A 15,679-nucleotide genomic window follows, 5' to 3' on the forward strand; every position below is an offset into this window, starting at 1 on the left:
GAGCATTGCCGGGCATTGGTGGCGCACGCCTTTAATCCCAGCACTCCGGAGGCAGAGGCAGGTGGATCTCTGTGAGTTCGAGGCCAGCCTGGTCTCCAGAGCAAGTGCCAGGATAGTCTCCAAAGCTACACAGAGAAACCCTGTCTCGAAAAAACAAAACAACAACAACAAAAGACATTGAGCATCACTAAGCTACACCCCAAGTCAGTGATACCCAAATTTAATCTCCCGAATGCTCAAACCTTCCCTCCTGTAGCAGTCACTGTGATCTTCTTCCAATCCAGGCAAAGTAAACACACTTCCAATAATTTTCAGGGCATCCTGGCAATTGCTACTTTAGTCCACAGCCATATTCATATACTGTTGTTGGGCTCATTTCTAATCTCCTGGGGTAGACATTGTTGATCTAGGCTCAGAGCATCTTTCCCTATGATCACAACTGTTCAATTGAAGACAGCCCCTGGTTATTTCTTATTGCACAGTGCTTCGTAAATGTGTTCCTTCTGCTGGTGAAAGAGAATGTCTTTGGCATTTTCTTCCAGGGTGTCTTCTGGTCCAAGATCAAGGTGAGTCAACTCATTTGAAGGGAAACTAAAGTTAATGTATGAAGAAATTTTTATATATAGTATGATTTTTTTGGGGAAGCTCAATTGTGCACTGGTGTGCATGTTAGGAGAAAAGTCTCGCTGGATGAAGACTACATAGACAAAGCTGAGAATCTCAAAGTTCATTCTTAGGCAATTAAACAGGTTTTACTGCCTGAACAGTGAACCCATTTCTTCTCAGAGTGAAAAGGGTGTGGTATGGTTATAGAGGGACAGCTTAGAGAGCCAGGGGGCTAACCCAGAAAATAAGCTAGCAGCGTGGAGGATTGGGGTTTGCCTATGGAAGGTGGAAGATGGACTGAAGTGACAAAGTGACCTGAGTTGGCTTGAGAGATCACATGACCAGAGGAGGGCAGGAGTGCTGGAAGAGCAGGCCAGGAGGTCAGTTAAGTCATGCCAGTCCGATTAAGCCTGGAGTTTTGTAGGGATTGAGGAATGTGGCACTCAGTGAGCGTTTCACTGGTTTTAACGGGATTCTCAGAATCAAAAGCCTGTACTTTGGACACAATGATGCTTATGCTGCTTAGAGTTCTTATAATGATTTCTTTTTTGTTTTTCCTCAAGTTCTTTTTTAATCAGCCCTATTCAGCTAAACCTTATGAACAAAAAAAGGGAGAACCTTTTCATACTTATGCCAGAAAGAAATTGAGAGCACTGACCCTTGAAGTGGGATTTGATGGGGACCTTAGGGATCCTAAGAAGAATAAGCTGGTGACAAAGTCAGATTTTTTTGTTTTTTTGTTTTTGTTTTGTTTTTTTGTTTGTTTGTTTGTTTTTTCTGAGCCATGAGTTCTTCAGTCTCCATCCATGAGAAACTCCTTCCCAGAGTCCTGTCTGTTTATAACTTGGTGGTTCTGGGCTGGGCTGATGAAAGGTCAATTCCTTTTGTCATCAGGCCCTGTGGCCTGTGTGTTTCTATGGAATTTTAACTGCCTCCAGGAAGCACTGCAGAGTGATGTGGGGACTCCCTTGGAGAGGCCCCCGCCTACTGGACTTTGCCCAGCAAGGTGAATAACCTGTAAAGGTATGGCTGGGTGCTGGGTGTAAGTGGAGGGAAGCAGAAGCCAGCTTCGCCTTGGAAGTCCCCTTCTCCAGAGCTTAGGGTCTTCGGAAGATAATGGATGTTGGATTCCAGTGGTCACATCCTCCCCAGGCCCACAGACAGCTTCTGTTTGTTTCAAGGCTGTGAATGAAAGTGAATGATGATTCAGGAAACTGATAAGGGTCAAAAGGTTGGAGAAGGGAAGGATGTGTGGGAGACCTGAGATCCTTGTCTGAAATCTGGGGCTGGAGGGACAAAGCACATTTAGCAATTTGGGCTTCACTGCAACAGAATATCCAAGCTAAGAGTCCTTTCCAAGCGTCTTCTCACCACCTAGTTCTGGACTAGAGAAGATTCGGGACTGGGAAATCAGACAGGCCTGGGATTAACCTTTGTTATTTTCTGGCTGTGAAGCTTTGAAGAAGTCACATGATCTCACTGAACCTCGATTTCCTTATCTATTTGTTGTGGATTTTCCCCCCTCTTTCGTTTGTTTGTAGATATAGGTTCTCATTTTGTAGGCCAGGCCTGCCTCATACTTGAAATCCCCCTGCATCAGTCTCCAGGGTTCTAGACATTTGACACAAAGGCTTTGTTGATTAACTTCCAAAAAAAGTGTGAAGATTAAGTGAGTGAACAACAGTGAACAAACACTTTCTCCCTCCCCTCTGATCTGCATAAACAACTACCCTGCTTTCCTCTGAACCTTCTCTTTCTTTCTTTCTTTCTTTCTTTCTTTCTTTCTTTCTTCCTTCCTTCCTTCCTTCCTTCCTTCCTTCCTTTCTTCCTTCCTTCCTTCCTTTCTTTCTTTCTTTCTTTCTTCCTTCCTTCCTTCCTTTCTTTTTCCTTCCTTCCTTTCTCTTTCTTTATTTTTGTTTATATTTATGGTTTTTTTTAGATAGGATTTCTCTATGTAATAGCTGTGGTTATCCCAGAACTTACTTTGTAGTCAAGGCTGGCCTTAAACTCACAGATATCTGCCTGCCTCTACCTCCTGAGTGTTGAAATTAAAGTCATGAACCACCATGCCTGGTCTCACCTTCTCTCTCTACCAGCCTTGGCCTTTCTGTAGTAAACCTTCTCCTTTCTACATCCCCTTCTCTGTTTCCCCAGGATGAAGGCTGTTTTGCTGTGCTGAGTTGGGGAAAGTCAAACACGGGGTCCCTAAGTGCTGAGGGAGCCTCTCTGACCAGTTGACATGTCAACCCAGCACTTACAGATAAAAGGGCTGCCTCTCCAAAACTGAAGGGGTTGGAGCTAATGTATTGGTTACATTTCTCATCATTGTGACAAAACACTAATAGACACATTTTAAAGGAGGATGGATTTGTTTGAGCTCAGGATTTGAAAGAATATAGTCCAGCATGGCAGGGAAGGCATGGCAGAGTTCCAGGCTGTAGGAGCATGTGTCTGTGACTCCTCACATCTTAATATATCGGGAATCAAAGAAAGAGCCATGCTAATACTACACTCTTCTGGGTTTCTTGTTTTCCCCCTTTCACTCAGGCTGGGCCTCCAGCTCATGGGACAATGCCACCCACATTCAGGGTAAGTCTTTCCTACTCAGTTAATCTCTCTGTAAACACCCTCATAGACGTGCCCAGAGGTGTGTCTCCTAGAGGAATCAGTCAAGCTGACAATGAAGATTAACCATTACAGCTGTCATGTGACAAGAGACCTCAAAGGAAAGAGTTTCGACCTGTTTAGGGCCAACTTGTGGGTTTCTAATTTTCCTAGGCAAACCTCACCCCCTCCTAGACAACTTTCTCCCTTCACCTATCCTCTAAACTACCACAGAGTAGAAACCCACATAGACCAAGAGTAAGGGAAAGGGTGCAAAAAAAAAAACACCCTATAATATGTCATCTTAAAAAATGCAAGCTCGCTGGGCATTGGTAGTGCACACCTTTAATCCCAGTAACTCAGGAGGCAGAGGCAGGTGGATCTCTGTGAGTTCAAGGCCACTCTGGTCTACAGAGAGAGTTCCAGGACAGGTTCCAAAGTTACACAGAGAAACCTTATCTCAGAAAAAAATTAGGCTCAAGCCCTGGTTCCATCTTTCTCTGACAATGTGAGACAAATTGTAAAGCCTCTCTTTACTCTTCTGTAAAAGTGAAGCATTGGAAACATGTAACAAGTGCTAAGATATGGGAACAGGAATTTACAGAATAAACACCAGCTTCTGTTGAGCCAGAACAGTGTCCTAGAGCCCACATTGTGTCAGGTCTTGACCCTTTTAGTTCTTTGGTCATGGGACAGACCTGGGCATGTGGGGAGAATACTGAGAGACCAGACCTGGGGGAGGGTTCAGCTCAGTAAAGCTATACTATACTAGTTTCAACTCAGTCTTGTGGACAAATTCCTTACCAGCATCTGTACACCCAGGTCTTTATTTCAACAAGAAGTCCCTCAAATCTAAGTGATGGGGTTGAATTCATATTTAGTTCAATGACCCAGGCTCTTTCCTAATCACTCCACTCTACTGTCTTCTCAGGGACACCCTCCCTCAGTTCATTTTATAATTTGGGGATTTGGGATTAGGGAAAATAAGCTAGCTAGAAAGCAGAAGGAAAGAGAAAGGGGGAATGGCCAGGACAACTGGAGCTGTCCATGGTGCTGGGGCCTCAAGTAGGCATGGGACTGGAGGGCCAGGAGAAGACTATGTGGGTGAAAAGGGAAGAAGAGCCATTAAATGCAACAAGCCCTCTGTCAATGACAATGATCAATAAGTGGAGACCTTAGATTTGAGGAACTTAATGATGAAGTAAAGACATGAAAGATGGCTTCCTTTGGGTGTGAAAGTCCTCTTGGGTCAAGATGGGAAAAGAGCTCATTTGTGAGGGATCCACGAGATTCTACCTTTGTTAGATTTTTTTTTTTTTTTTACCATGCCAGTTTGCATTATTGGTGCTGTTAACCTTGATTTCTTCATTAAAGTGGTGTCTTCTGGAATTTTCCAATACAAAGTTTGATTTCATCTCTTCCTTATTAGAATTAGTTCTGCCCACCTTTTGCTTTTTCTGGAATTGAGAGATTAAAACTTCTGGGTGGTGGTGGCACACACCTTTAATCCTAGCACTCAGGAGGCAGAGGCAGGTGGTTCTCTGTGAGTTTGAGACCAGCCTAGAGTGAGTTTCAGGATATCCAAGACCACACAGAAATGCCCTGTCTCAAAAAAACAGAGAGAGAGAGAGAGAGAGAGAGAGAGAGAGAGAGAGAGAGAGGAGAGGGGGGAGAACTGGGTGGGAAAGATTGCTCAGTGGGTAAAACACTTGCTGTGCAAGTCTGACAATCCGAGTTCAATACCCGAAACCACATCAGAATGATGTCCCAGATGGCACAATACAATGGCTGAGGGTGCAGCAGTCTATTTATTGGCCATGGTCTATTTATTGGCCATGGTCTATTTATTGGCCATTGGTCTATTTATACACCCAGATCAAGGTATAAATAGAAAGAAATTATACAGCCATTTCTGACTTGTTAGGAGTTACTTGGCTTCAGACTTGCCCCTGCATTTCATGAGGATGGGGAGAAGCAAAGAATTTGTGGATATATTTTAATCACCTCATACCCCATCTCGGGTTCCCCTACAGCATTTAGGTCATTCCTCCTCCAGGGCCATTGTTTTCTTAGAAGGTTATGCCCACTCCTGGACTCATCAGGTCCTTTAGCTTGTGGCTAGGAGTGCCTTCTTCTAATACCCATAAAATGGACTCATCAGTTCCCATCTCCCTAGCTTTCTACTGCATGGAACCTGTGTTCTGATCTAGTCTCTGCTATTGCACTTGGGAAAACAACTTTGCCTCTCTGGGTTTTTGTTTCTTCCTGGGCAAAGGAGAACAAAGTGATACCCTCACTTGGTGTTTAGGGCTGGAAGCCATGATATAAATAGCTTGTCTAGCATACTTGACCAATAGGAAGAGTTCCTAATTGGAAGAAGTGAACACAAACAAGTTGCTTACTCTCTGGGAAGTTAATTTTTTTTCATCTCTGAAAACAGGCATACTAATTCTCCTATTCTGCCTCCCCATGGGATGATAGAGATTTTAAAGGGGCTTCAACTGGGGCTACACCAGAGGACAAACACACCCTGACTGGGATAGGAAGGCCCCAGAGTCTCTGCTGATCCTCGGTAGCTGTGTGCGTGCGTGCATACATGTGTGAGGCAGTGGGTGTGGCTCAAGGCAGTGTAGCACACGGGCCTGGGCTGCTATCTACCCAAAGAGGCCTTATCAGATCCAGGCTGGCCAGGTTCAACCTGAGAAACAAAGAGGCTTTCAGAAGCTGAATGGGGTGTGGGATGTGGGGCTGAGCCCCAGCAGGTGCAGCCATCCAGAGGCCAGAGGGCACGGGGTAGTGGGAGCTGTCACCACTGGGAGGTTTATTTGACCAGGGGCACACTCTGGAGTGAGAAATAGGGCCTGCGCTCTCCCTCAAAGGCCTCCATGCTAGAATCGGTCCTCTTTGGGCAGTTGGGCAGTTGTGCTGAGCCCTTCACATAGGCTGTTAGCCCTGCCCCTGCCACAGTTCCTAGTTCCCACCACACATCCTAGTCTCTTTTCTGACACCTTGAGCTCCAACTATCACTTCCTTAGCCCCTGAGGGCGCCTTGAACCTCCCTTCCACACTCTAGCTCCCTATGATCCACTCACCTACCTTTGACCAAGTAACACAGAGCCATAAAGGGCCCGCCTTATCTCTTTAATGGAAAGTGCCTGTTTCTGTTTCCATGGTGTTAGACCACCACCTAAGGAGCCACTGTCTTGGTCAGGGTCCACCCAGTGTCTAAAGCCTTCCATGTGTGAAAGAGGAGAGGAGAGGACACCACTTGGCGTCCAATGAGCCATGCCCAGGGTGATTTCTAAACAAGAGAGAAAGCTGCAGGAATGACTTGGGGTGAGTACCTTCAGAGAGGCCCCAGCACAGACAGGAATGGGTACCTAATTGCACTGGGTCTCTCATTGAGAGTAGTCTCCCCAGGCAGCTCCAGAGACCCCCAACCCCCAGGAAGTTGTTTAATTTTGTTTTCTGAACCCCAACACTCCAAATCTCACTATCTCCAGGTCTCTCCCGCAGGGTGTGTGGATTTGGACCTGTGGACAGAGGGATAATCTGAGTTCCTTCTCCATGCACTTTCAAGGTATAGGGGTGCCATGGTTTGATTTCAAAATTCATGTGCTATAAAAATAACCCTCAATGTGTCTGCGTTAATAGATAGGACCTGTAAGAGTGATAAGATTGGAAGGATGCCACTCCTTTGAGTGCACGAATGTTAATATCCTGGGGATGGGTTAGTCATTGCCAAGTGAGTTCCTGATTAAGTGATGTGTTTGCCCCTGTTCCTTTAGCTTTCTTGCCATTTGGCATTATACCATCAGATGGGACAGAACAGAGGCCATGCCCCCCCCCCCAAGATGCCAACACCTTGATGGTGGACACGAAACCTCAGGAACTTTGAGAATGAAATGGCTTTTCTTCACCAACTATTCTGCCTGTAGTATTCTCTCATGCTGGCACTAAATGAGGCAAGATGGAGTGAGGGTGCAGGCAGAGACAGCAGGAACTGTGGTGCGGGGGCTCATGTGCCCAGGAAAACCAGCTTTCAGCAACAAGGAGACAGGACAGCTGTATGAGAAAACACTGAAAACCCTTTCAGGGGTAGCCACTGAGCCAAACGGTACTTGTAGGTGGGAGATGAGAAGCCCACACTGACAAGCCCCAAACTGCACTTTGGTCTTTTCCTGACCGCCACAACCCGTCTAGTCTTGGCTTCACTCTTTGGTTTTGTTGCTCAAATATCTATAATCCATCACCATTTCTCTAGACCCATGGTCACTTCCCCAGTCAATGGACTCCCTGCTTCTATGCTGTCCTGACTAGTGTCTCTTCCTTACAGAAGCCAGAGAATCTTCCAGAAACTCTGGTCATGAGCCCCTCCCTGCTTCAAGCTCTCCAGGCCCTTTCGTTGACTCTAGCCTTTTCCCCCTGACTCCTGTTACCTTGGCAAGACTATGGTGATTGCCATTATTGTCATTATTAATTTAATTTCCCGTTTTGTTTTGTTTTCTCCCCTGCTCCCTGATCTGTATCCCCCTCCTGCTCTATCTTCCCCTCCCCCTCCCCCTTTGTCCTCCATGGCCTGGAGAGCCATGTACTCCATGCATCCATATTCTCCAACTGTCATTATAACCTGATCTATCAAATAGAAAGTCTACCAGGGGGGCTGGAGATATGGCTCAGCAGTTAAGAGCACTAATTGTTCTTCCAGAGGACTGGAGTTCAATTCCCAGCATCTACATGGCAGCTAACAAATGTCAGTAATTCCAAGATTTGACATCCTCATACAGACATACATGCAGGCAAAGCATCAATGCACATAAAAATAAATAGTAAATTATTTTTTAAAAAAGAAAGTCTACCGGGAAAGAACAGGAAAGAAAATAGATAAGGATATGGTAATTGTCACCTCTTATTTCTCATTATATAAGAGCTGTGGACCTTTTAGCCTGTTGAGCAAGGATCTGTTACAGAGAGATAGGTGCATTCTATCTATTTAGACGTGCCAACACAGCAGACTTCCAGGCCTGGAATGCCAGGAGTGTCCTTCCAGAGTGGTCACGAGTTCACCCCTTGAAAAGAAAGCCTATAGCAATGGTGGCCTGAGAGGCAAACTAGAAGGATACAAATCTTACTTCTATGCCTTGCAGTGTCATGTCCAGCGTGTTGTCATTTGGAAAATGGCGACATCTAGTATATACCACATGGGGTTGTTATAAGCTTTCAATAGGCGGCAAGGGTAAAGTCTAGAATAATGCTTAGCAATAGTCTTCATTAGATGACATCCTGTGGGGACCTAGGGCACCACTCCCCAGGGCAATGTTTACTTGTTGGTTTGTTTGCTTGTTTATTCTGTGTCAAGGTCTTACGTAGCCCCACCTAGCCTGGAATTCTAACAATCCTCCTGCTTTGTCTCCTGAGTGCTAGAATTATGGGCAAGTGTCACCATGACCAGCTAAAAGATGTTTATTTGTTTTGTTTTGAAACAGTATCTCATGGCATAGCCCAGATTGACTTTTGATTCTCAATCCTTCTGCCTCAGTCTCCCAAGCGCTGGGATTATAGGCAAGTGACACCTTGTCCAGCTCAGGAACAGCACTTTGTGTGGTTTTTCTGATTTCCTTGCTGTTCCCTGGGTACCACTGCCTATTTCTCCTCAGCTCATCTGACTCGGGCAGACAAGAGGACCTGAAAATAAGGAGTGCTATTCTGTTTTGACAATAAACTGGGTCTTCTCTAGACACTGAAACACTTCTGTGTGGTGGTGTAGTTTGGGATATGAAATGTCCCCCCATGAAAACTTGGTCATGGCACTAACATCTTTCTTCAATGATGAGTTCTCAACTGAATGGGCTGAGAAGGTGGGGCTTAGATGTGGGAAGTGGGTCACTGGAGGGGTCTTTTGATGGGTAGATCTTGACCCTAGACCTTCTGCTCTCTCTGTCTGTTTCCCAGATGTCATGAGAGGACAGAGCTGCCAGGCCATAGAATGAAACCTCAGAGACCATGAGATAAAATAAACCATTTCTTTTGTTTTTCTCGAGTCTTTCTTCCTGGTGACAAAAAGCTAAGTGGCAACTGCAGGCCATTCACCATTGGAGCTATGGAGACAGAAGCCTGGAAGTCAAGAACATCCTTTACACAAGCTGCCCAGGTAATTCTGATGGTTGACAACTGTTAGTTTAGGGACCTCTGACTTGTCCAGGAAGTCAGAATTGGCCACCTAGAAACACAAATTCCATAGAATCTTTTCTTTTCATACTTCAGGCCATTACCAATAGAAAAAAGTTTAAAAGTCGGGCTGTCTCTGAGAAGGTTCAGGGCAAACAGGGGAGCAGCTTTCACTAGGGCACAGTAAATTGGTTCTGGGTGTGTGACCTATGTTCTGTCTCTGGCACAGCCATGTTTAGGGAAAACTGTGTAAAAGCCCTGTCCCATACTCATCTGCCAGGTGAAAAGGGCATGTAGTCAGGCTGGGAGCCCTGAGGTTTGACCTTAAAGGAAGGCACCAAGACCACCCATGCATGACTGTATCTAATTATATATTGGCCCCACTCAGCATCCTGGATTCCATGGCTCTAACAACTTAAATAATTTTTTTTTTATTACAAAAGAAAGGAAAGACCAAAATATTCCCAAAATTCTCCCATGGGTTTCCCCCTCCATGCAAATAAATAAGGTGAGGGAGACAGACTGGAGAGGGGGTGGGAGTTGTGGTTCAGCAGACAAGGGAGTTTAGCCTGGGCAGAAGTGGCAAGGACACCCAGGCTCCTCCCTGAGTCCCAGGTACTAGGGTCACATTGCCTGGAACAGACACTCTGCCCATTGACATCAAAGTCTGGGGATATGTCAGGAGGAGTGTGGTCTTCAGAGAAGGTCATGTCTCAGGTTGGCCAGGATAGCTGTGGCCTTTCAGTTCTTGGAGGCAATGAGTCCAGCTGGCTCCCCACTGGGTCCTAGGGAATCTAGCAGCATCAACTGAGGTGTAAGCCCACCTAAGGGCAGACTCTCTTCATACTGTGACCAATTGCCAACAGTGAAGTCACAAACCCAGGCCCGAGAAACACTGGAGTAAGCAGTCCAAAGACAGATGGAATGGCCCTCCCTCTGTAAGGAGGTGGGGTGTGAAGCATCGAAGAGAGAGCTAGCTGGGTGGATAAAGAGAGCCTACCACCCCCTTGTCAGCTCAGTTCACAGCTCTACCACTGCACCAAGATAAGGGTATGGGCCCATTATGACCTGGTCAAGTTTCAATGGTGTCTCCACTCTGGGCAGAGGATGGAGACAAGCATCCTCAGGCCAGGTGCCTTCCTGGTGAGGAGGCATTTGGATCCAGCATAGCAGTTCCAGGAGGGCAGTGGCTAGAGTCCTTTCAGCTTCCTGTCCCAGACATGCCCAGCGGATGGAAGCTGCTCTCTTCCAGCAAGAGACGCCCCAGACGGTATAGCAGATGAGGATACCAGTGAACCCCCTCAGTTGGGGTCCAACTGCCCCATGCCAAGCTGGGAAACAGTCTCAGGGGCCAGAAGGCCAACTGAGCCAGGTGGTGGTCAGCCACAGCTGCAAAGCAGGAGGCCACCACATCTTCCACCACCAATGTCCCATGCCTTGTGAGTGGAGCATAAGACCCAAGGGCCACATGGGTGGAGACAGCTGCCACCCGAGCTGGCTGTAGGCCTGGCATTCCTGCTACCAGCACATATTGGCCTGGCTGTACATGACTGGCAAATGTGGCCCGGAAGTGGGCTGCTGGTTCTGTGTGATTGTCAGCAATGAAGAGCAGGTGGGCAGGGGTGAGTGCCAGCCGACGTGGGGGGTCCTGGGTCTCGATGACCTGGAAAGCTCTCAGCCTGTTTGGCTCACGGTCCAGGAAAATGAGCACATCACTGAAGGTGGGGTTCCCATCCTCCCCCATGGCCAGCACCCGGTCTCCTGGCTTCACAGCTGACAGGGCCACACGTGCCCCATTCTCTAGGCGCACCTGGGCTCCAGCAGGGAAGCAGCCACCCGTCTTGGCAGCAGCCGAATGCTCTGTGGGTAGAAGGGACATGAAGGTGTTACTGCTGGGTGACCACATTCTCAGGTACAGTGCCCCTCTCCCAGCCACCCTGGCCCAGGGGAGCTGCTCTTGTTCTTAGAGAATCCCCTTATCACTGTGCTTCAGCCTCTCATGACTCATCCCAACTCATACTATGATCCCCTCTCCCTCTTCTTCCCAGCCCCAGCCCTGGTCAACGACAGGAGCACACTGGGGCCCTAACACCAGGTGATGTTCCCATCTGGTCACGTCCTGCTGTAAAGCAGCCAGGGACTGGAGGTCAGCAGAGCCATTGGCTACTCATGGCCTGATCCCAGGAAAGCCACCGTCTTGTCTTGTGGAAGTGGGAAGCTGCTTAGCTTTGCTGGGGTCTAGATGGTCTGTTCTACCACTTGATCAAATACGTCCAAGAAATGGCCCTCCGGGACTGGATGTTCCAAGTGCTAGGACAGAGCTGACCGTTTGAGTCTATGGAAGGCAGAGGAAGGCCAGCCCATGGAGAAGACAAACTCCTAAAACACCCTCAGAGTGAGAGCTCAGGGATAAGTCATTTTCAGCTCATGTGTTGGTCACTTATGTAGGGACTGGACACAGTGGCATCAGACGGTGGTGGGATGGGGGACAGTGTTTGGGGCCGGAAGTAATGAACAGAAGTGACCGCTTGGGGAGTTGACCTTGGGTCAGTGTGTTAGATGAAGGTGGATATGATTTTAAGTACACACAGTTGGAAGGGTCAGGTTGTGGGCAGGGGTTGTTGGTAGGATCACCCTTGTGACCCCAGGTGGATCAAAAATACCAAAAAAGAGCTAGTCTGTGAGTGCAACTACTATATGTTCCCACGGAGAGGGTGGAGCCTGCAGCCAACCGAGGCCCAAAGGAGAGTGAAACTTTCATGTGAAACTTTCATGAGTGGGTTAAGTGTAAGCGATAGGGACACTGGTGAGACTGGGGATGAGGGGCAAGGCTCCAGTGCCTGCCAGTTCCGATCAACAAGGCGGCCAATCTGGGAAAATCCACTTTATTGAGTCCACTTTATTTTGGGCTTTACCCCAAAATGTCCAGCTTCGGGGTTCTGGGGAAGAGGTTGGGGACGCCTGCGCCCCACTGGGAGGCCTGACCTGCATATTGGGTGATAGGTTCTGAACCTTTGGGCTCCTGGTCAGGCATATTGATGTCTGGACACACTCTGTCCCTTCGCCCCACCATGCCTTGTTCTGTTTGGATCTGGACTGGGGCGGGGGGCGGAGGGGGGAGTGGCGGTGCCTGCCAGCCTGGCTTCCTCCATCTCTTCAACTTGTTCTGTCTTGCACCTGTGGCGGTCTCTGGGCTGTGGACCACCACATCAGCACTCAGTGGCGCGGGAATAGGCCCTGTCTCTCTAGGCTCCTGCCGTGGCACTACCGGACATGGGAGGAACAGGCAGTCCAAAGCAGCTGCCGGGAGCGCCGCTGCCGCCGCCGCCGCCTCCGAAATCCTTTTCCCTCGTTTCCCCGCCTCCATCCCCTAGAGGCCATCTTCACCTTCTTGGCTCTAGCGGGCCTTGCGCTGCCTGCCCATGCCCTGCGGCCCCGGCCCCGGGCCCAGCCCCCCGGCAGCGGCTCACCGGACTTGACAGAGCAATGCACGTGGGCCTTGGACTCGTAATACACCCAGTCGAAGCCGGCCTCCACTGCCAAGCGCGCCAGCAGTCCATACTTATTTCGGTCTCGGTCTGAGGTGGTGATATCCACCGCACGGCCCTCATAGTGTAAAGACTCCTCTGAGTGATGACCGTCTTCGTCCCAGCCTTCGGTCACCCGCAGCTTCACACCCGGCCATTGGTTCATGACAGAGATAGCCAGCGAATTCAGACGGTCCTTGCAGCGCTGCGGAGAGGAGCGGAGCTCAGAGTTAGGGAAAGGGGCCCTACCGGGGTGCAGGTAACAGACAAGTTTCCTCAGACTCTCCCACAGCACTCAAGGGACTTGGAAAACTTGGGAGGACCTCTGCCCTTTTCCCTCAGGAATAGAGGACTCTAAATGCGTTCTCCCAGTCTAGCAGTCAGGAGTCCCCAGGGAACTAAGCCACATAGTGGCGCCACATATCTGGAGGGCGCATGGAGTTACGCACCCCCAGGGGACTCTTCTCCAGTCAGTGGAGTTCCGTTTGGCTCCCTCTCCCTGATTAGCGTTTGGTTTCGCCACAAATGTAGCTACGCTTTTCCAGAGTCGGGTTTCTCCTTTTTACCTAGGCACCAGGGCCTGGAGCGGGTTAAGGGGGAGACTGTATCACTCCCCTGCCTGCGGGCTGACCTGCTAGGCATGCAAGGCCAAAGGTGCCCAGTAGGTGTCACCGCAGCCCCAGAGCTGAGGCCACCCGACATTGAGGACACTGAGCCTTGCCAGCACGGCAGGTGCAGACCCGGCCAACGTGGAGGAAATTTTCAGGTTTACTTAGATCACTCCAGCAAGTATCACATAAACATTCCTGTTAGGACCTTCTTTTGAGCCCACGCCTGCCCACGCTTAGCTGGAGACTACAGGCAGAGAGCCAGTACCCTGCCCATCTGACTGGGACAGAGAGTAACCCCCCCCCCCACATACACACCCCGCGAGGGACCAGGGAGCTCTCACACCTCCTCCAGGGTGCATTGTCCCTACTTAGGAAGGGGCCAGAGAAGAACCGGAGCCTTTGATCTCAGGAAACCGGCTCTGAATCTTCAGGATCTTCCTTGAACAGTGTGGGGATAGGGCTGTGCCCTTGGGTGGCTGCCTCTTCAAGGGTCCTGGCCCTTCACCCAGGGGACTGTGCAGTTGACTGAGAGAATGGGGTGAAGTTCTCGCCTGCGGGGAAGGGACCCTCCATCGAGGTGAGGTGCTAGGCCCGCCAAATATCAACCTACCTCTGCCCCACTGAGCTCGGGTCCCACAGACCCTTGGACTTAACCTCCCAGGAGCCAAGAGTGACTATAACCCAAGGCCTAGTCAGTCCTCCCGACTGTGCAGCCTGGTTTGGGGGTGCTAAACCTCCCCCCGGAGAGGATAGCCCTGCCAGCTCCTTCTAGATACTCGTGATCCGGTCCTTAGACCTTATGTATGGCTGTCTGCCTTACTAGCCAGCTCCCGTTCGACTCTTCCCCTCTACCCCCTCCTTCTGGTGCAGAGCCTGGGCGCTCGCTGTCAATGATTGCCCAGCCTGTGGCCCGGATCCTTATCTGCATTCCTCGGCGCCCAGCCCGGCCCGGCCACCGGCCAACCTTCGGCCCCGACATCGGCCGGCCGGCCCCGGCGCCAGGGCGCATGCTGAAGGCCGTGGTTTAGCTGCTCTCTCTAAAGACTTAGAAAAGGGGCAGCCTGTTAACCAGGGAATGAGCGGGTAGACCCCAGCGGAAAGGGGCATATGTCTTTCCCAAGGCGTACCGGGCTTCGGAGAAGGAAGTGTGAGACCCTGATGTCTGGCAGAGATGGGTCCTACTCCGCGCAAGGAGAGATAAGTTAGTGTCAGCTCCGTTCCCTGCCTTCCTAGGCATCCCTAATCCTATTTCCAATCCTTCTTGTCCGTGCCACCGAACCCAAGGATTCCCCCAAGCTTGGTCCCAGAGCCTGGAGGCTCCAGCACCCCACCCTTTAACCGCAACCGCGCCGCTCAACCCTCGCGACAGACACGTGGGCTTACTCGGCTGGTTCCCTTTCCTACCTCTGCCTTCAAGCTCAACTTTTCCCTGCTGTTCCTTAAGCCCAGAGCCAGCCAAGACCCAGCTCCAGGAGAGGGCAGCGCAGCTAATGGAGGGCACATGGGAAGGAAAGACCACGACGGTGTGTGTGTGTGTGGGGGGGGTCCCTGATGTCCTGAGTTTCTTCGCCTTAGGGGTGCCAAGTGGCTTTTAAATGACCAGGGCTGGGCTGTGAGAAATGTTAGGCCAGGAGAGATGGAGTGGTCCTCCAAGGCGCAAGAGGCAGCCAGGTTGAGGTACCTTCGAGTGCCAGATCTGACCTGAGCTGCGGGCAGAGGGGCCGCCCGCTAACCTGCTGTGCTGTGGGACTTGGCAGCAGCAAAGAACTCCTCTCAAAGACACCGGCAGGATCCGGGATGCCAGCACTCCCGCGGGGTCCCTTGACCAGCCCGTCTTGGGCAGAAAGACACCCGGGATTCATGAGTGCAGGTGCCAGGGGGCGTGCCAGGCAGTCGGGAAAAGGTGCCAGGAGAGAGGATAGGGCCGGGCAGGTGGCGGTGCTTCGATGGCGCGCTGGGAGGGCGGATCGCTCTCACCTGGGTCATGAGGCGGTCAGCACCGGTGTTCTCCTCGTCCTTGAAGATGATGTCGGGATTGTAGTTGGGGGTGAGCTCCTTGAAGCGCTCCGAGCTGCGCGCGATCTTGCCTTCGTAGCGCCCGCTGGCGCCCAGGGTCTTCTCCGGCACGTTGGGGCTGAACTGCTTGTAGGCGAGCGGCACGAG

General features: G+C 50.1%; 1 protein-coding gene across 1 annotated transcript in view; it reads right to left on the reverse strand.

Annotated features, from left to right (window-relative positions):
* Nucleotides 1-10,579: 10,579 nt before the first annotated feature.
* Ihh (Indian hedgehog signaling molecule) overlaps nt 10,580-15,679 on the reverse strand; it is a 5,966-nt gene continuing 866 nt past the window's right edge. Inside the window, exons 2-4 of the mRNA XM_027395982.2 lie at nt 15,494-15,677; nt 12,849-13,110; nt 10,580-11,238 (exon numbers count right to left, since the gene is read on the reverse strand). Of these exons, the coding sequence (XP_027251783.1) occupies nt 10,580-11,238; nt 12,849-13,110; nt 15,494-15,677 (1,105 nt within the window). The remainder of the gene's footprint in view (nt 11,239-12,848; nt 13,111-15,493; nt 15,678-15,679) is intronic.

This window comes from Cricetulus griseus, chromosome 2 (genome assembly GCF_003668045.3).
Source record: "Cricetulus griseus strain 17A/GY chromosome 2, alternate assembly CriGri-PICRH-1.0, whole genome shotgun sequence".
NCBI classification, from domain to species: Eukaryota; Metazoa; Chordata; class Mammalia; order Rodentia; family Cricetidae; genus Cricetulus; species Cricetulus griseus.